General features: G+C 54.3%; 1 protein-coding gene across 1 annotated transcript; it reads left to right on the forward strand.

Moving 5' to 3' along the window:
• Positions 1 to 801: 801 nt before the first annotated feature.
• Positions 802 to 18,471, forward strand: LOC122899926 (fatty-acid amide hydrolase 1). Its single transcript, XM_044238145.1, has 15 exons — positions 802 to 996; positions 7,916 to 8,029; positions 9,879 to 10,013; positions 10,217 to 10,350; positions 10,427 to 10,633; positions 10,881 to 10,921; positions 11,157 to 11,281; positions 12,392 to 12,517; positions 13,063 to 13,160; positions 15,131 to 15,230; positions 15,522 to 15,562; positions 16,338 to 16,377; positions 16,896 to 17,004; positions 17,520 to 17,665; positions 18,055 to 18,471. The coding sequence occupies exons 1-15, from the start codon at positions 802 to 804 to the stop codon at positions 18,181 to 18,183; spliced, it is 1,740 nt and encodes a 579-aa protein (XP_044094080.1). The 3' UTR covers positions 18,184 to 18,471.
• The last annotated feature ends 1,299 nt before the right edge of the window (positions 18,472 to 19,770 follow it).

Here is a 19,770-nt window from a genome sequence, read left to right on the forward strand (position 1 = left end):
CATAAACATAAAGTCCTATGAGACATGCCTGGGTGGGAGTATTTTGTTTGTGTATGTAACACCCCCCCACCCCACCCCCCACCCCGCCCAATGAAGAGTACCGGGTCCCCAGACTCCTGGTTGGGAGTCCTCTCACTGCTCTCTGGATGTATAATCCAGGAGGGCCCATGACTGGAGAAGGGTGACTCTGGGAAAGCCAGTCTGCAGGAGGTGGCTGGGCAAAACAAGTGATGGGTAGTCTGGACATGAAGAGCCCTGGGAGAGAGAGATGGGGTTCCAGGGTTGGGAAAACCAAAGGGGCAGCAGGTGGGCTCCCCACGGGACTTCCTGGGCTCCTCCCTCCTGGTGCCCCTGGGAGCCCCGAGCATGGGAGAGGTGGGCACCCGGGGAAGATCTCCTGGAAAGATGCTTCTGAATTGTTTGCAGGGATTAATCAGGTCAGCGAACCCCATCAGTCGATCGCTGCTCCCTGTCCTCTTGGCAGTCCTTTGCCGCCGGGGGCTCCGGCTAGTCACGTCTTGGGGAGCTGGGGTCATGGGGCGGCTGGGGGAAGCGGTTGGCCCTCCCGCCCCTCTCGGCTGGGTGCGGGCTTGCCCTTGACCGTTGCGCGCGTGCGGCCTCGGCCCGCTGCCAAGCAACAGCGCGCTTCCCCGCGGGCTGGCGGCAGCGCTGCGCTCCTCCCGCCCCTTCCGCGCAGGCGGGCGCGGGATCCTGGGCAGATCCAGGCCGGGTTTTGAGGCGGCACGCGCGCGTGCTGATTCCTCGCCTGTAGCTCCTGGCATCGGTCGGCCGCAGGAGATCATGGTACTGGACGAACTATGGGCCGCGCTGTCTGGCGCCTCTGGGGCTGCCCTGGCCTGCTGCTTCGTGGCAGCGGCCGTGGCCCTGCGCTGGTCAAGCCGCCGGCCCGCGCGGCGCGCGGCGGCCCGGGCGCGACAGAGGCAGCAGGCAGCCCTGGAGACCATGGATAAGGCGGCTCAGCGCTTCCGCCTCCAGGTGACCTCTCGGGTCCGGTGTGTGTGGGGAGGCACAGGGCGAGGGTATCCCTAGCCGCATTTTCAGGCGCACTGGCGCGGGGCGGGGGAGCAGGTGGCGGGCAGCGCAGGTTTTACTTTCGGAACCCCTCCACGCCCTAACGCATTCCGTACTCTTTCCGAGTCAGGTAGAGCCAGCCGTGGGGAGAGGCAGGAAAACGAAAGGGACAGGGCAGGTCATGAAAGGACATCGCTGCACTGAGTCAAAGAGGAGCTTTGCTCAGTGCCAAAGAATCTCAAGATTGTTGGGACACTAAAATGCAAGCCTGAGAACCATTAGGATGCTCGGGTTTAGGACTTCAGAATCATGGGACGCCTGGGTGACTCAGTCGTTAAGGGGCTGTCTTCGGCTCAGGTCATGATCCCAGGATCCTGGGATTGAGCCCCCGCTTGGGCCCCCACATCGGGGCTCGGGGCTCGTTGCTCAGGGGGAAACCTGCTTTTCCCTCCCCCACCCCCCCTGCTTGTGTTTCCTCTGTCAAATACATAAAATCTTAACAACAAAAACAAAAACAACAAAAAGACTTGGGAATCAGAGAGTGACGGCCAAGGAAATGTGGAGCACTCACAGTTCGAAGTGGTTAATTGTGCATGATGATCCTGAAAGCCAGCCAGGGAAGGACTTGCCTAAGTGCAAAGGGGACCAGGCTGGAACAGTTTCCCCAGCTCCTGCCGCCCAGGTGTTGTTCTAACTCCTGATAGGCCCCTTTCCTTGAGCTGGTGTAATTCTAGCCCTTCCCTGGATGATCTGTCAACAAGCTTTTCTCCTTCCGGATCAGCTCAGTGTGTGTTTAGGCCCCAGGGAGGGGCCTAGAGGAGGGGACTTTCTCTCAAGGTGTTTGAGGCACAGGACCCAGGCAGAAGTCAAAATGATAAGTTCCAAGAGATGTTCTTATGTACAGAGAGAGGAAAAACTTGCCACGATCATTTGTGAGGGTTTGTGTTTGAGAGGATTCAAATCTGACAGGTGGGAAAGCATTCCAAGTGCCTGGGGACACAATAGGAATCAGGAGGATGGAGTCACAGAAAATTGCACTTAGCAGATGCTCTGCTGCAGCAAGTGATTTTAGAGTTGGGGCAGAGCTGGAGCTAGAACCTAGACGCCCAGTGGGACTCTCTAGCCTCATTCCAGCCTGGGAGAATGGTGGGGGGCGGGGAATAATAGGTAGGGAGACCGGGCCTTGGGATGCCAGGCTCAGGGTCACCTGGGTGGCTCAGTCATTAAGCATCTGCCTTCAGCTCAGGTCATGATCTCAGAGTCCTGGGATCAAGCCCCGATTGAGCCCAACATCGGGCTCCCTGCTCAGCAAGAAGCCTGCGTCTCCCTCTCCCACTCCCCTTGCTTGTATTGCTTCTCTCTCTGTGTCAAATAAACAAATAAAATCTTAAAAAAAAAAAAAAAAAAAAAGGAAAAAAAAGGATGGCAGGCCCAGGACGCAGCCTTGATCACAGTGAGGTTTTAGCTGGTATGAATTTACTCCATACTGCTCCCGGGCTAGGATATGTCGTATTTATTTATTTGCTGATATAAATATGTATCTGGTTCCAGCCTCTATTCATCAAACTGGCTGAAAAGCCATCAGTCAGTTCTTAGAGCTTCAGCCCAGACAGGCCACTGACCCTAACTGAGCCCAAGTTCTTCACTGTCTAGTCCTCCTCTTCTGGCTGAACTCTATGGTGCCCCACTCGTGGATCCTTGCAGTGCTGCCCGACTCGGCCTGGTACCCTCCAATGCTCCCCAGGCCCCCATTCTGCAACAAAAGCCAGAATGCTGCCAGCTGGTTCTAGCAAGAACTGTGTGGGGGCAGCTTCAGGGATCAGCCCACGGTTCCCACCTGCTGAACTTGCCTCCTCATCACAAGAAACCCACCTGCTAGCAGGAGAGTGAGGCGGTCGAAGGATGGGCCTTCCTTCACTTCAGCTCCAGACACCAGCATCTACAGTTTTCCTCTGGAGCAACTGCCCTTCATTTTTTATTTTATTTTATTTTTTTAATGATTATTTATTTATTTATTTGACACAGAGAGAGATCACAAGTAGACAGAGAGGTAGGCAGAGAAAGAGGGAAGCAGGCTCCCCGCTGAGCAGAGAGCCCGATGCGGGGCTCGATCCCAGGACCCTGAGATCATGACCTGAGCTGAAGGCAGAGGCTCTAACCCACTGAGCCACCCAGGCACCCCTGCCCTTCATTATTTTTAAGAACAAAACCTTCCAGGGTAGAAGATTTGGCTCTGAAATAGAAAATGCTGTTTTTGCACCCTTCCTGGGGCAAGAAAGCCTGGCCTCAGAACACCAATGCTTGGCTTTTCCAGGCAGGTAAACAGTGAAATTTACCTTTTGATTTTCCAGTGACTGTGGGGGAGATAGCAGTGTCTCAGTAGTCTCACTGGTGTGAACAATTCTCAAAGGGCTGGGATCTTTTTTTTTTTTTTAATATTTATTTATTTATTTATTTATTTTTTAAAAGATTTTATTTATTTATTTGACAGAGAGAAATCACAAGTAGACGGAAAGGCAGGCAGAGAGAGAGAGAGGGAAGCAGGCTCCCTGCTGAGCAGAGAGCCCGATGCGGGACTCGATCCCAGGACCCTGAGATCATGACCTGAGCCGAAGGCAGCGGCTTAACCCACTGAGCCACCCAGGCGCCCTAATATTTTATTTATTTATTTATTTGACAGAGAGATCACAATTAGGCAGAGAGGTGGGCAGAGAGAGAGGAAGGAAAGCAGGCTCCCTGTTGAGCAGAGAGCCCGATGTGGGGCTCGATCCCAGGACCCTGGGTTCATGACCCAGCCGAAGGCAGAGGCTTTAATCCACTGAGCCACCCAGGCGCCCTCATCGCTTATAACCCATTTTGTCAGAACCCCACTGGTCTTAACAAGCACCACGTCTTTCCATTGGATCTGACCTGTAGTTCCATCTCCTGGCCTTCTCCAAGCCCCACTTGAACCTAACTTTAAGATTTTATTTATTTGACAGAGAGAGATCACAAGTAGACAGAGAGGCAGGCAGAGAGAGGGGAAGGGAAGCAGGCCCCCTGCTGAGCAGAAAGCCCGATGCGGGACTCGATCCCAGGACCCTGAGATCATGACCTGAGCCGAAGGCAGCGGCCCAATCCACTGAGCCACCCAGGCGCCCTCGAACCTAACTTTAAAGGGAAATGATTCAGTAGATGAATTATTCGTTGAGACCAGGATCCGTGGCCTCCGTAACCAAAGGGAAAAGATATCTTGAAATAGAACAGACATGATAAAAACCATGAGGGAAAAAGAAAAAAGACATGGAGGACCATGGAGGATCCCAGAAATTAGAGCAGTAGGGACCTCAAGGAGAAAAACAGCTAGTGGGGGGCAGCCGTTCAGCGATAGCTCTAGTATCCGTCCCTGGAAGAAGAACGCTACAGGTGTCTGCTGTTCTCTGTTAGAATTCATTTGTACGCATCTCTGCATTCTCCATTCAAATGTCACTGCCCCCGTGTTTGTGGACTGGCCTCTTGGAGGCGCAGACTTTCCTGGGTGTCTTGTGAAACAGGGAATGTCTCAGCTGCCTGATAACTAGCTGAAGACTTAAAAAAAAAAAACGAGCGTTAGCAACGGTGTCATCAGCCATCTGCATTCAAGAACAAAGGACAGAGTTAAAATTTGTGCTGAGAATGGAGAGAGCTTGCTGACAGCTTCGAATTGAGGCCCACAGGGGCTCTTGGTGTCTTGTCGCAAGGTGGGAAATGGTGGTGACCAGACTGTTGGTGGTAATTACGCCAGTGTGTGTGGGGGGAGCTCTTCGCTGGCTTTTACTTTCTTCGCCATACTGTTAGGCATTCTTTTCTACAGTGAGCACATTTATATAATCAGGAAAAAAGGAGCCATTTTGCTATTTCCGTCATCAAGTGAGCAAGGCAAGGTGTAGTTAGTAAGTATTGTGCATATAACATGACTCCTTTGTGCCTACATATATAAATAATTACATACATGCTGGGTTTTTCATAAACATTTTTTTTCTCTAAGTTTTCATTAGAAACCATTAACTCTGGTTTCCTTTTTCAGTAGAGGGACTGGGCAGGGTGGTCCTCGGGGTGGGTGGGGAAAGTGTTCATTTTTCATTTTGTGTCTCCTTTTAAGAACTATATCACCAGCGGGGACACCTGGGTGGCTCAGTCGGTTGAATGTCTGCCTTCAGCTCAGGTCATGATCCCGAGGTCCTGGGATTGAGCCCCTTGTCAGGCTCCTTCCTCGGCAGGGAGCCTGCTTCTCCCTCTGCCTGATGCTCCCTCTGCTTGTGCTTTCTATCTCTCTCTCACTCAAATAAATAAATGAAATATTAAAAAAAAAAGAAATATATCTCTCACTCAAATAAATAAATGAAATATTAAAAAAAAAAGAAATATATCACCAGGGATTGTCAAGTGTGTGTGGAGAGATCACAGATTCATTTTTTTTCTTCTTTGTGGCACCTGTATTTTATATTTATATTTATATATTATATATATAAAATATATATTATATATATATATATATATATAAAATATATATATATATATCCCAAGTAAGTAATATATCTGTTTAACAAATGAAGGCTGGGGGTAGAGTGTTCTTGCTGTTAAGGCCCAGGTGCCAAGGACTTGTGGAGGGCATGAGTAGGCGATGTCTCAGGGAGGGGTGCGGAGGGGTCTGACCAGTGCCTGAAAGCACCTCCTGGCAAAGCCCTGGGCTTGTGCTGTGACAGGGACCTGCAGGGTAGGGGCAAGGACTGATTGATTGGCTTTGCGCTTTGGCCTGGCAGGAAGGGTGATGGGTGGGGCAAGCCTTGGGCGAGGCAGGCAGTTAGGTGGCCCCTGTGTGAGCAAAGAGAAAAAGGCTGGTCACTGGCAAGGGTCTTGGTAGAGAGGATGGAGAAGTGGCCGTGTTCCAGAGCTACTTAGTGGGCACAGTGACTGACTGGATTTGGCTGTGGGTGGGAGGGAGAAAGTGGGGTCTGGGATGACTCCTTTGTCCTCATGTACCACCTAGAGAGATGGCAGCCCTTCCCCGAGCAAGGGTACACGGAGAAGGAGCCAGTGGAAAGCGGGGGAGCAGTGAGCTCTGGGAGAAGGACACAGGGGTGGGTGGCAATGGGAATGGCCCCTGAACACCACAGCTCGATTGGGTCAGGCTGGATGGAGGGTCCAGAGGCCATGGGGTAGGTGGAGAGCCTGACTGGAAGCCACAAGAGGATTCACTTCTCCCAGCATCAGGGAGGAAACAAGAGGAAACTGTCTCTTCCCACATCTGGCTCCTTCTCATCCTTCAGGTCACAGCCGAAAGAAACGTCACCTGCCAGGCCTGACCATCCCGTCTAGCCAGTCCTCTGCTGTGTCCATCACAGCAGTGTGTACTTGCCTTCTTGCACTTCCCATGAGCTGCCCATCATTTATTAACTTGTTTTTTTTCTTGAGTGTGGGTTCTCTGAAAGCGGGGACTTGTCTGTCTTGGTTACCTCCAAATGCATAACCCTTAACTTAGTCCTTGGCACACAGTAAGTGCTCAGAACATGTCTGTTGACTGACTGAATAAAGGGATGACAGAAGTAGCAGAGAAGCAGGAGAAAACCAGAGGAAGTCGAAGGGAGCCAGTGTGTGGTCTCAATACGTTTGAATCCCTCATGTGGATGAAGACATGGAGTGAAGAACAGAATCAAGTATCTCTTGGATTTGGCAAGAGGAGAGCCCAGGCCAGAGTGGGGCTGGGAAGTGGTGGCTGTGATTCAGAGATCCTCCTCTAGCTGTTTTTGCTAACTGGCTCTGTACCATTGAGGAGGGAGCGAGCTGGGTTTGCAGGCAGGGGCTGACCTCAGAGACTCTGGGAGCCTTCCAGGCCTGGCAGTCATGTGTCTGAAAAATTGTCCCCCCTCCTTTTGAGAGTTCTTCTCTGACCGCACGTACCTGTGTGCCCTGCACCCCCACCCCACGCACCACAATGGGTTTTATTTTCTTCAAGTTATTTCTCACTGACTCAGACTCTTGTTTACTTTTTCATTACCTGCTCACTTCCCAAAGCATGAACTTCTTGTCTTTTTTGTTCAGTTGTATCCCCAGGCCTAGTTTGGTGCTTGGTACAGAGCGACACCTAATACATATCTGGAAAGAAGGAAAAAAAAAATCCCTTTTTAGGGATAACCTCTAGCTATAGCCCCAACCACCCAGGATAGTGTCTTCTTTTTCTTCTTCCTTTTTTTTTTTTTCTTTTTTTTGCACAATGTCTTCTTTTTCTTCTTCCTTTTTTTTTTTTTTTGCACAATGTCTTCTTTTTCTTCTTCCCTTTTTTTTTGCACAGTGTCTTCTTTTTCTTCTTCCTTTTTTTTTTTGCCTCCCCTGCCAGGGGTTAGATGCAGGTGGCTAGATGCAGGTGGATAGCCAGTAGACGGGCTATACTGAGTGGGTAGAGAACCGTAGTTTACCTGTATGGGCCTAGGTGACGCATTTAGCCTCTCAGGGCTTTGGTTTCTTTACCTGTGCAATAGGAATTGTAACAAGATTTAATCAACACCCAGAGTGTACCAGCATGGGGGCTATAGGCAGTTGTTAGTGGTGGGGGTTTGTAATGATTTTATAACATTTTCATAACATAACATTTCAGCCTGGGCGTGGCCTTTCCCAGGGCAGCCTCTCCCATAACCTTCTGGAAGAGATATATCTGTACTGTCTGTAGGTGGCAAGGACCTGCCTAGGCTGGGCCACATGTCTGGTGTCAGAGCAGCAGGTGGGCGTGTCTGTTGGAGATTCCCACATGACAGTGAGCATCTGCTTCGCCAGGTGTGGGGATTTAGGGGCACTGGGCCACATGTGTCTGCTGTTAGCACTTGGGGCATGTGTGGAGAGGGGTTACTTACCTGGGGTGTCTTTTCAGAACCCTGACCTGGACTCAGAGGCCTTGCTGGCCCTGCCCCTGACCCAGCTGGTGCAGAAGTTACACAGTGGGGAGCTGTCCCCTGAGGCTGCACTCTTCACCTATGTGGGAAAGGTAAGGCCTGGACACCAGGGATCCTCCCTCTCTCTGCAAAGGCTGTGGGGAAAAAATGGCCTGGAGTTCGTCTCTTTGAGGGCCAGGGTGGGACAGTGCCAGGGGCTACCAGGAGCTGCATGAGGGAGAGAGAAATAGAGAGAAGGAGAGGAGAAAGAGAGAGAGGCGCTGACTCTGTGTGTGTGCTTCTGTGGGGGCGACACTGAGCATGTTGTCTTAGTTTAAGAGCCTGGCGTTCAGCCCAGACTTCCCTCTCCCTCCCGCCTCCACCCCATCGGTCACCAAGTGTGGTCTGTTCTCTTTCTATAGCTCTCTCCAGTCCAACCCCGGTCCCCATGCCCCCAGCAGCCATCTCCTCCATGATGGAGCACCAACCTCCTGGCCGGATGCCCTCTCAGGTTTCCAGTTCTTCAAACTCTGCTATTCTGCTCCTTGCTGACTCCAGCATCCTGTCTGGCCAAGGCCTTCTGGAGGGTGGGCCTCAGTAGCTTGACTGTCGGGGGTTTCCTGGCACCCAGAGGTCACCATGCGGAGCCCTGCCTTGTGCGGGACTCCCTTTACCTGGAAGGCTCTTCTCCCTCTTCTTTGCCCCACCTGAGGCAACAAGCACTGCCAGCTGAACCTCTGGGGCTCAGAGAAGGAGATCCTCTTCCAGGGATCTGACCCTCCTCCCCTCCTAACCCGAATTAGGGTTCCCTCTTCAGTGCTCACTTTTTAACACATTTCTCTGGGTGTTTTTGCACTTGCCTTGGCCTCTTTCTGGGTCAACATGGGTCCCTTGTGGACAGAGCTTGTCTTACTTGTCTTTATACTTAGTGCTGGGCCCTCTGTCTTTTCATGTAGTAAGTGTTCCAGGCATCTGTTTGAAACGAAGGGAAGGAAAGAAAGAGTTGTGCTTTGTGAGTTCCTTGCTTGTGGTTTCTCTGTGCTTTGCGAGTTCTTTGCTTGTGGTTTCTTGAAGCATAGTGTGTGGCAGTGAGTATGACCACTAAGCCGATCCATGGGGGTGAGTGACAGCTACTGAGCGAGGGGGAGGGAGGCTGACAATGGAGGGAGGAACCTGGACCCCCCCCCCGCCCCCCGCCCGCCCTGGATGCCCCGAGGGGACACAGGCAGGCTCAGCAGACCAAAGTGTCTCCTCTTTCAGTGTCCCTGAAAAGCGGCTGCCCTACCTTTTCACCCACAGATCTCACGGGCTGAGGTGTGGCAGTGCAGCCCACACCCATTTTCCTCAGATGTCTCACAGGGACAGCAGTATCATTTCCTTTTAGGCAAGCTCCCACTCCTTTAACTTTAACTGATAGGTATCAGCCAGTTGCTCCGTGTGACTTGATTATCAGATTCAAGAGTTTCCGGGGGTGTGGGCCAGGCCTAGGACAGGAGAGAAACTGCTGGCCTCTGGGAGGCTGGCAGCTGGGTCCATCCGTGCTCTGTGCTGACTCCCAGTGTGACCTGAGGTGGGGACCTGCCCCTGTCTGCTTCACTGACCGAGATGTGGCTTAGAGGTCAAAGGTCATCTCCCTCCCAGCTCATCCGCTCTGGGGAGTGTCTGAGGCCAGTGCTTGTTGCTCCTTTGGGTGCCTGGGTTGTGCCCTGGCCCTGGAGGTGCTCTCTCCATCTTGGGGGTTGAGGCGAGATGCTGCCAGGGTGACGCTGGGGCTAGATGTCCCGGATGAGGTGGGTGCTGGGCTCTCAATTATTCTCCATGCTCCTGGCTCTGGGCTTTGTTGCTGGTCACCCTTTCCCTGTGTAGACTTAAAGAGGCCAATTTTATATAATGTATATTTGACCACAGCTAAAAACAAAGGCCAGAGTCATTCTGCCCTGTGTCCATTTCTCCCTCCTCCAGGCCTGGGAAGTAAACAAAGGAACCAACTGTGTGACTACCTACCTGGCAGACTGTGAGACTCAGCTGTCCCAGGCCCCACGGCGGGGCCTGCTCTATGGCGTTCCTGTGAGCCTCAAGGAGTGCTTCAGCTGCAAGGTGTGCCCCACCTCCTGTCTGGCTCTGACCCCCACCCCATTCTTGCACGCCTGTCTCTGTCAGCTGGCTCTGCCTCCTGGCTTACCTGGGGCCCTCCAAGGCTTAGCCTTGGCCTGCAGGATGGCGGTGGCAGTGGGTCCTGGGCCGCTGAAGGGCCCCTGAGGTGTCAGCCACAGCCCTCTGGTGCTGGTCCCTCCCTCCAGGGCCATGACTCCACGCTGGGCTTGAGTCTGAACGAGAGCGTGCCCGCAGAGTGTGACAGTGTGGTGGTGCAGGTCCTGAAGCTACAAGGCGCCGTGCCCTTCGTGCACACCAACGTCCCTCAGTCCATGTTCAGGTGGGCTCGTGCATGGGCGGGGCCAGGGACTCTGGCCCCAGTGCACCCCGGGCTGACCCCTTCCTGCTTCCCCCAGCTATGACTGCAGTAACCCCCTCTTTGGCCAGACCTTGAATCCGTGGAAGCCCTCCAAAAGCCCAGGAGGCTCCTCCGGGGGTGAAGGGGCCCTTATTGGGGCTGGAGGCTCCCCGCTGGGCTTAGGCACTGACATTGGAGGCAGCATCCGCTTTCCCTCCTCCTTCTGTGGCATCTGTGGCCTCAAGCCCACGGCAAACCGTATCAGGTATGGTGTGGGTGGTGGGTGGAAGGAGCTTCTGGGTCTCTTGCTGTGTGGTCTTAGTCTAGTTTCCAAACTCCTTAGGCCCCAGGCAGGGAGTCCCTTGCTGGGGTTTTGCTGGGAAGGAATGTCAGTGCCATTGGCCTTGGTTCCTAGTTTCCAAAGTGGTGAGAGTTCTAAGCTGCTGTGTGGGTTTGGGGTTGGGCAGAGGGTGACCATTTCCTGTTTCCGACATCTTGTGTTTCTTATCCAGCAAAAGTGGCCTGAAGGGCTGTGTCTATGGACAGGTAGCAGGTGAGGTCTGGGGTTCCCTCAGTGCCCTGGAGGAGGGGGGGTCTGCCTGATCCACCTCTGCTCCTGCCTCTCCTGGGGGCAGTGTTTGGCTCCCAGGCTAGTAGTCTAGGTCCGAGTTCCTACCTCCTTGTCTCTGCTCACACTTCTGGGCCATGGCCCAGCCCTTGCTTGGACCCAGCCCCAGAGCCCATTAGGGCAGGGTGATCTTTCTTCCTTCCCCTCCCTGCCCTCACAGTGCAGATCTCAGTCGGCCCCATGGCCCGAGATGTGGAAAGCCTAGCACTGTGCCTTCGAGCGCTGCTGTGTGAAGACATGTTCCGTCTGGACCCCACAGTGCCCCCGCTGCCCTTCAGGGAGGAGGTGAGCAGGGGGTGGGGTTGGGTGTGGGGTTGAGTTTGGCTATTGCTGGTGCTCCGGAGCCCAGAGAGCAGCCCCAGGCACTGTGGGCAGGTCTTGGAGGCTCTGTCTCTTGAAAAGCACCCTCCAAGGGTCTGAAGTTGGGCTCAGCTGCTGCTCCACCGAGAGCCGCCAGATGGAGCCCTTGCCCACCTGTGGCAACCCTAGGACTTCTGAGGCTGGGCTGGGAGGCTCCTTGGAGGAAAGATGCCCTCCATCTGGCCTCAGCCTCACCTGATGACCCTGAGAGATAGGAGTCACTTCTCAGCCCAAGAACCATTTGTAGGAGAACTAGGGTGTTTCTTGGCATGCAGAAAATCTGGGCTGGGTGGGGTGAGCTCCCCTCCCTGGCAGAGGTTATTCTAACCACTCAGTGGTTTAAGAACCCCTTCCTGGGGCTCCTGGGTGGCTCAGAGGGTTAAGCCTCTGCCTTCAGCTCAGGTCATGGTCTCAGGGTCCTGGGATCGAGCCATGCATCAGTCTCTCTGCTCTGCGGGGAGCCTGCTTCCCCTTCTCTCTCTGCCTGCCTCTGCCTACTTGTGATCTCTCTCTCTGTCTCTGTGTCAAGTAAATAAATGATCTTAAAAAAAAAAACCAAAACCAAACAAACAAACAAAAAAACTCCTTCCTGAGAGGAAGGGAAGGAGGAAATGAGGTCCTTGTGATGTGGTCTGGAAAGAATTGTCATGGGAGCCAAGACTTGCAATCCTGAAACAGGCAGGAGACTCCTCGACTCGGGAGACAGGTTACCTGGGTCCTGGATCTAGTATTGTCAGTCTGCGCTGGGTGGACTTGGGCGAGCCCCAGCCCGACTCCAGCCTGGTTGCCTATCTCCTTATCTAGACCTGAAGCCTCAGTTTCATCATATGGCCAGTGAGAATGCAGAGTCGTTGCGAAAGGGTTTTGTGAAAGGGTCAGATGCAGAAAGGGGCAGCCTCTTTGGCACCCAGTTTTCTGGGGATCCGGGCTGCAACCTTGCAGCTGTGTTTGGGGCTGAGTAGCATCTCTGATCTCTGGGAGCCCTATACTGGGCCACCCTCTTGACTCGATTCTGATTCCGAGGTTTTGGTCCAGGTCTACACAAGCTCTCGGCCACTGCGTGTGGGGTATTATGAGACCGACAAATATACCATGCCCACCCCGGCCATGAAGCGGGCCGTGCTGGAGACGAAGCAGAGCCTTGAGGCTGCTGGCCACACGGTATGGCTGTGGGGACCCGGAAGTCCTGGTATGGCCCCTCCTTCAGGGAAATGTTCCTGGTACCCGTGACTGTCACCTGTCCCTAGTGTCCTTTCACCCATCACCCAGGAGATGGTTTTGTGGTTGGGATGGGAATGATGTCCCTGCAGGACCTGCAGATAGAGGGCTGATCACAAGTGTGAGGTTACGTGATGGCTGGGGAGCTCAGCTCTGTGCCGGGGATGAGGGAGCATCGCACTGGGAAGCTCCTGTCCACCACAAGCAGTGGTGCACACTGCCCAGGGGTTCCTGCCATCTGAGGACAGTGTGCTTGTGGGTTTTCGTCTGTTCACCTGAGACAAGTTTATGGGTAGCTTGACTCCTCTCACGATGTGAATTTTTAGGGAGTTTACGTGGGTCAGGACACCTGCCTTTGTGGCTCCAGGGAGGGCTCCCACGGCAGCAGGGCTGGTCCAACCCATCCTCAGGGCTGCCTGGGCAGCATGGGGGGTGGGGCATGGGAGTCAAGCATTTCTCAGGGGCCCTTATACCCCTCAATCTTGCAGCTGGTTCCCTTCCTGCCAAGCAACATACCCCATGCTCTGGAGACCCTGTCAACTGGTGGGCTATTCAGTGATGGCGGCCACAGCTTCCTGCAGAACTTGTGAGTGATGTTGGCCTTTGGGCTCTGGGGTGGGGTCAGGACATGGGTAGACCAGGGAGATCAGCTGGGTCCTGTTACTCCCAGGATGGGCTGCTCTGGTGGAAGATGGGGGCCAGGCCTCCACTGAACACAAAGAAGGTCCGAGCGTTCTGGGCAGGGACCTCACTGCCCCTCTAACTGTGCAGGTAGAGCCTGGAGATCCCTGGCCAGGGAGACTTTAGAAAGGTACCAGCTCGAGGGGAGGCTGAACTGAGCAGAGCCCGAGTGATGAAAACTCACTGGAAGAAGGGGGTGGGCATGGGAGTTGCTTGTCTACTGGGGAAAGATTGAGAGATAAGCAAAGGGTGAAGCAAGAAGAGAGAGGTCTACACATCATGCTGTGACTTCAGGCTCCTCTGACTTGAGCCAAGCCTGTCTTTTGAGTACTTTTCTCTTCTGTGGAGTGGATGGGTTGGATCAGACCTACTTTAAGGAACTTTGCAGAGCTCATGTTTATTTTTTTTATAGCCCTTTTTAAAAAAGATTTTATTTATTTATTTGACAGAGAGTGAGATCACAAGTAGGCAGAGAGGCAGGCAGAAAGAGAGAGGAGGAAGCAGGCTCCCCGCTGAGCAGAGAGCCTGATTCGGAGCTCGATTCCAGGACCCTGAGATCATGACCTGAGCTGAAGACAGAGGCTTTAACCCACTGAGCCACCCAGGCACCCCTATAGCTCTTAAAAAAAAAAAAAATATTTTGTTTATTTGTTTGACACAGAGAGAGAGAGAGATCGATCACAAGCAGGAGGAGAGGCAGAAGGTGAGGGAGAAGAGCCCCATACAGGACTCCCCATACGGGACTCAATCCCAGAACCCTGGGATCATGACCTGAGCCAAAGGCAGACACTTAACCAACTGAGCCAGCCAGGCATCCCAGAGCTCATTAGAGAAGCTGGTTCCATTTAGAAGCTTCCAGTCCTTAAGGGTTGACAGGGGTGCAAGAAAGACCTGTGATGCTACCTCCTGCTGATGTGCCTGGGCTGACAAGACCTCTGCTTGTGGCTGAGTAGGGTCCAGGCCTCAGCACGAGGGGCTGCCCCTCACTCTGGCTCTGGGGATAAAGCCCTAGGATCGGCCTCCTGAGACCTTTCCTCAAGCTCTAGAGCTAGAGACAGCCTCAGAAATAAGAGTCATGGTGGCATCACTCGTCTCTCTAGGCCCGCATCTGCATCAGTAGGGGATGCCCTCAGTGTCAGGCCCTGGCCGGGGAAATGTTGCCCTTGTGGAGTCCTTATCACTTTGAGCTGAGTGAGCCAGGGAGGGAGATGCAGAGTCCTGCCTCAGGAAGCTCCAGGGATATGGAGTGGAGTCCGGGTGTCCCAAATGATAAGCAGAAACAAGTCATATGTCTAAATGGAGGCAGGTAGGGGGCACCTGGGTGGCTTAGTCAGTTAAGCGTCTGCCTTCGGCTCAGGTCAGGATCCTGGGGTCCTGGGATCAAGTCCCATGTCAGGCTTCCTGCTCAATGGGGAGCCTGCTTCTCCCTCTGCCTCTGCCCCCCCCCCCGCCCCGGGGCGCTCTCTGTCTCAAATAAACAAATACAATCTTTTTAAAAAATAAAAAATACCCCTGAAACAGATAATACATTATATGTTAATTTTTAAAAATACATAAATAAAAAATAAATAAAAGGAGGCAGATAGGGGTGCCTGGCTAGCTCAGTCCATACAACATGGGACTCTTGATCTCGGGGTTGTGAATTTGAATCCCATGTTGGGTGCAGAGATTACTTAAAGAAAAAAAAGAAAATCTTAAAAAAAAGAAAAAAAAAAGGAAAGAAGACAGATGAAGGGGTTGGAGACCAGCGGTTACGAGTCTCGCGGAGGAGGGGGTTTCATAGAGTAGATGACATTGAGCTGGGGGTGCTGTGGGTAGGGGCAGGGCAGGAGGGAGGACCGGAGGGAGTGCTGGACTGGACCCTTTGTCTCCCAGCAAAGGTGATTTCGTGGACCCCTGCCTGGGGGACCTGATCCCCATTCTGAAGATACCAAGATGGTTGAAAGGACTGCTGGCTTTCCTGCTGAAGCCTCTGGTGAGGGCACAGGAGCAGAGGGCTGGGGGGGCGCTGGGTGGGAGCCTCTGGGGCTCTTCCCCTCTCGCCTTAGCGGCAAGCATGGCCTCCTCTTCTCTCCACCCCCCACCCAGACTCTTCTCCTCTCCCCATGCCCTGCAATCTTCAGCCAGTCACATGCTGAAAGAGGGGCTGACCTGGGACCTGGGGGAAGGGACAGAGGGAAGAGACACAGGTGGCTTGGTCTGAAGAAGATTGTTGTCCACTCTCAGCCCAGAACTGAGTCACTGACACTGCTTTGTCCTTCGGCAGCTCCCAAGGATGGCAGCTTTTCTTAACAGCATGAAGCCCCGGTAAGGACATTTCCTGTGCCTAGTTCCTGCCCCCCTCTTCTCCTGACTTGGGGTTAAGTGGTTTCTGATGGGAAGAGTCAAGGGAAGTGGGTGCTGAGGCTGGAACTGGCCCAGCCAGGGTGGCAACCTCTGTAGCTTTCAGATGGGACCTTGATGTTTGTCTTCGCAGATTCTAGGTCCAGCTAGAGAGGAGGGGCCTGAAGGAGATCACAGAAAGAGACCAGGTGGAGAGGAGAAGACCTGGCTAGACGAGGGTAGTAAGGAAAGGAAGCATCGGGGAGGCCCAAGGTAGAGGGGGCTACTGAGGAAACTGTGAGAGACCTGCTCTTAGAGGTCGGACGGGAGCTGAGCTGCACTGGGTCCTGCTGTCCCCTTAGTGGCTCGGGTGGGAAAAGCAGGCTATAAATGGCTCATTTTTAGGCCCTGACATCCTGCGGACTTGTCCCTTCTCTCACTGCCAGACATTCAGGACCGTTGACAGCTCTGGTCTCTGGTATCCTAAGGGTCATTGGGAATTGGGCCTGATCTGGCCTGGCTCTGCTGTAAAGTCACCAGGTGACACAGTCTACATCCCTCGTGGGGCCTGTTTTTCTCCACAGGATGTGAACTTAGGGATTTGAACTTCTTTCCTGTGCTACCTTCCTCTCAGAGCTCCCCTAGTTGAGAACGGTCCATGGAGGAGTGAGATCTGGGAGGTGTTAAGAGTAGGGGTCTGATGTTGCTACTCCCCATGGCTGTGATCTTGAGGGCCAGTGACCTCCTTTCTTCTGCCCAGGTCGGCTGGCAAGCTCTGGGAACTGCAGCATGAGATCGAGGTGAGGCCAGACCCCCTACTGACTAGAGTCAGGCAGGGTATGGGGTGGGATTGGAAAGGGCACCTGCCAGTGGGATCTCTTAGCCATGGTTCCCTCTGGACCCCTGGAGTGGTCTGTCATTTCCCTTTCCACTCTCTGGACTGGTCTGTTCTGGCCCTGCTCTCTGGTCCTCACTCGCCTGGGTGCTCATCCTTGGGTGCTAGCTCAGTCTGCAGCATCTGTCCTGGATGCCCCCTTCACTGCCCCCTTCCCCCCTCCACCCCCAGTACTGTCCAGAACTAGTGGCCCTGCCCTGGCAGGAAAAATGATGTCTACAGTTCACATGGGAGGTAGAGCAGTGGAGGCCTCCTGGAAGCAGCTGTGCTAGGTGCCCTGAGGACCTTCATCCCAGTGTGGCTTAATCCAGAGAAGGGGCAGGTGCTGGGCCCCCAGCCAGCCCCATCACTGTCCCTCCATTGAAGAGTCCATGCAATGGGCTGGGTCTGAGGGCCTCCGCTGGTGTGCTGGCCTCCTCCCAGGTGTTCCGCAACTCTGTGATTGCCCAGTGGAGAGCGCTGGACCTGGATGTGCTGCTCACTCCCATGCTGGGCCCTGCTCTGGACCTGAACGCCCCAGGCAAGGCCACAGGTGAGGTCAGCGGCCCCAGCACACACCTCAGACACTCCCACCCGCCTTTCCTCTTCTGTGAATTCAGCCCAGTGCCCAACAGGCTGCTGGGAAGTACGAGCGGAGCCTTGGGGAGGGTTGCACCCCTCCAGGAGGTCCCTGCCGTTGAGGAGCTCACAGTCCAACTGGCTGGAGAGATGGGAGTCATCTGGGAGCTCTGCACACTGAAGTTGGAGATCTTGAGATCCAGAGCCTGTGGTTTGGGGAGGTGCGGTTTAAAGTCCAGATGGGGTGCTCGCTTCGGCAGCACATATACTAAAGTCCAGATGGGATTTAGAAAAGCCAGGAAAAATAGGAACAAGGGTCCAGGTGGGGGAAACTTCCTGGGCAAAGGCACAGGACAGGGCTCAGCAGGATCTCCAGCCTGCCCTGAATCTGGATCCCTGGGCTTTGTCATTCACTCAAGTCTGGGCTCTGGGAGATAGCCTGTCTCACTTGGTGGGGGCAGGGCTCCAGCTCCCTGTGGTCCCTTTCAGGCGCAGTCAGCTACACTCTGCTCTACAACTGCCTGGACTTCCCTGCGGGGGTGGTGCCTGTCACCTCGGTGACCGAAGACGACGAGGCCCAGATGGAACATTACAGGGGCTACTTTGGGGATATCTGGGACAATGTGGTACAGAAGGTGAGGCCACGGGGCCTGGCCTAGCCCCTGTGCACCCCCTTCCCCTGGACTCCCACCCATACCCCAACTCTGGCTGCTGGGAGGGATGCAGCATAAGCACGCGAAGTCCTTGCCTCTCTCCTTTCCTCCTCTCCCCTCCTCCCTCCTCCCCTCCCCTCCCCTTCCCATTAAGTAAGCTCTACACCCAATGTGGGGCTCAACCTCACAACTCCAAGATCAGGAGTTGCAGGCTCTACTGAGCGAGCCAGCCAGGCGCCCCCTGGCGGTTCCCGGAAAGACTGCGGCCTGACTCTGCTGTGCTGCCCCTCCTCTCCAGCGGGGGTGCTCCCTGGTCCCTGGTGGGGTCCTGTCTCCATCGCCTTCCATCCCGGTACCTGTGTCCCCTGCAGGCCATGAAGAAAAGCGTGGGGATGCCCGTGGCCGTGCAGTGCGTGGCTCTGCCCTGGCAGGAAGAGTTGTGTCTGCGGTTCATGCGGGAGGTGGAGCGACTGATGACCCCTGAAAAGCAGCCATCCTGACTTCGGCCTGCCCGTCCGTCTGGCTCCGGAGGACCTGAGACCCTCTTGGTCTGCGCCCAGCCTTGTCTGGGCACAGCTGCTGCCCTGGGAGGAGAAGTTTGGCTTGGGGCAGAGGCTTCCCTGTCCTCCTCCCCCAACCCCCTACAAGAAGCACAGACCCCCTGAGTCTGGACCTTGCTCCCCATTCTGGTCCCCTCCCTCTGCGCTGACACCCCTCCTTGTGGCAGGCAGTGGGTATGACTTGGGCAGAAGCCCACTAACAATCAAGAAATGTTTCTAGTCTCTGTACTTTGTGGCTGTCATTGTTAGAGCACTGGGGGTTGAGCCATACTCGGGCCTTGGGCCTTGTCAGTCTCCTGGTTCCCAGCCCCCCACAGGAGAGACACTGGCTTCTTGTGGCCCCAGCACCTCCCCCTCCCCCACTCCCCCCCCACTTAGACTAAACCCTACTTTGCTGGGCATTGCCCTTCTCTTCTCTCTTTGCTCCTTCCCTCTGCTTTGCTCCTTCCCTCTTCTCTCTTTGTTCCTTCCCTCTGCTCCTTCCCTCTCCTTTCTGCTCCTCTGCCATTAAATCCTTTGAGGCCCTGCTCAGATCCCTCTTTCTCCAGAAGGCCTTCCCCCGTTCCTCTGGGTCCTGAAATAGGTGGGCTGTTTCTTCCCAGTCTATCCTGTGTAGTGGGCCTCTGTGGGCAGGTTTGCTTTTCTTAGGACACTGGCTCTCCTTGACTGCAGGGACCCTGATGTTATGTCTTTGTTCTTAGTGACCCGGCTGGGCCCCGGGCAGCAGGGAGTCTGGAGTTCTGGCCAGGAGGTGGCGCTGTTGGGGGGGGCCCAGAGAAGGCCCATAGGCCTTGGGAAGAGAGCATGAGACAAGGTGATCTGGTACAGAGTGCTCACAGGGCTGGCTAAGGACTGGATCTAGCTAGGCTTCCTGAAGGACCTGTGTTGAGTGTGGAAGGTTCCCAGAAGCTGAGATGGGAGTAAGGACATCCCAGGGTGAAGGAGCCATATACCCAGAGCTCATGAAGAGTTCAGTAGACGGAAGTGTTGAATGGGCAAAGGAGGAGCAGCAGAGATGTAGGTGGAGGCCAAACCAAGGTGGACTTTGGGAGTCAGTTCAGGAACTTGAATCGTGTCTCAAGGGCAACAGGGAGTTTTTAAAGGATCCCACAGCTGCAGTGAAGAGAGTAGATTGGGCAACCAGAGCCTGGAGAGGGACGAGGAGGCTGCTCCATGTCCATGATCCTAGTCTGGGGAAGGGGGCATGGAGCCTGAGCTAGGCCATGGCCCAGGGGTAGGGAAAGAAGTGGTTTGGGAATTGACAGTTGGGATGGAAGTGAGTGGTCTCTGCCCTATCTGTCAACCTCCCTCCTACACGACTGCATTGACTGGTGGGTGGGAGGGTGGCTAGTCTGTGACTAATCTGGGAACTTCTTGGCCCCCTTAAGCCAGAACTTACTCTCGCCTGGCCCCAGCCCTATCTCCCCTGTTTACTGCAGAAGATGTTTCTGAGCCTGAGCCCTCGGGTCAGACACGTACCTGGTTCTATCTGGCTCTTTTCAGATTCTTTCCAGGGCACCTTGCTTT

The sequence above is a fragment of the Neovison vison genome, chromosome 2 (genome assembly GCF_020171115.1).
Source record: "Neovison vison isolate M4711 chromosome 2, ASM_NN_V1, whole genome shotgun sequence".
Lineage (NCBI taxonomy): Eukaryota > Metazoa > Chordata > Mammalia > Carnivora > Mustelidae > Neogale > Neogale vison.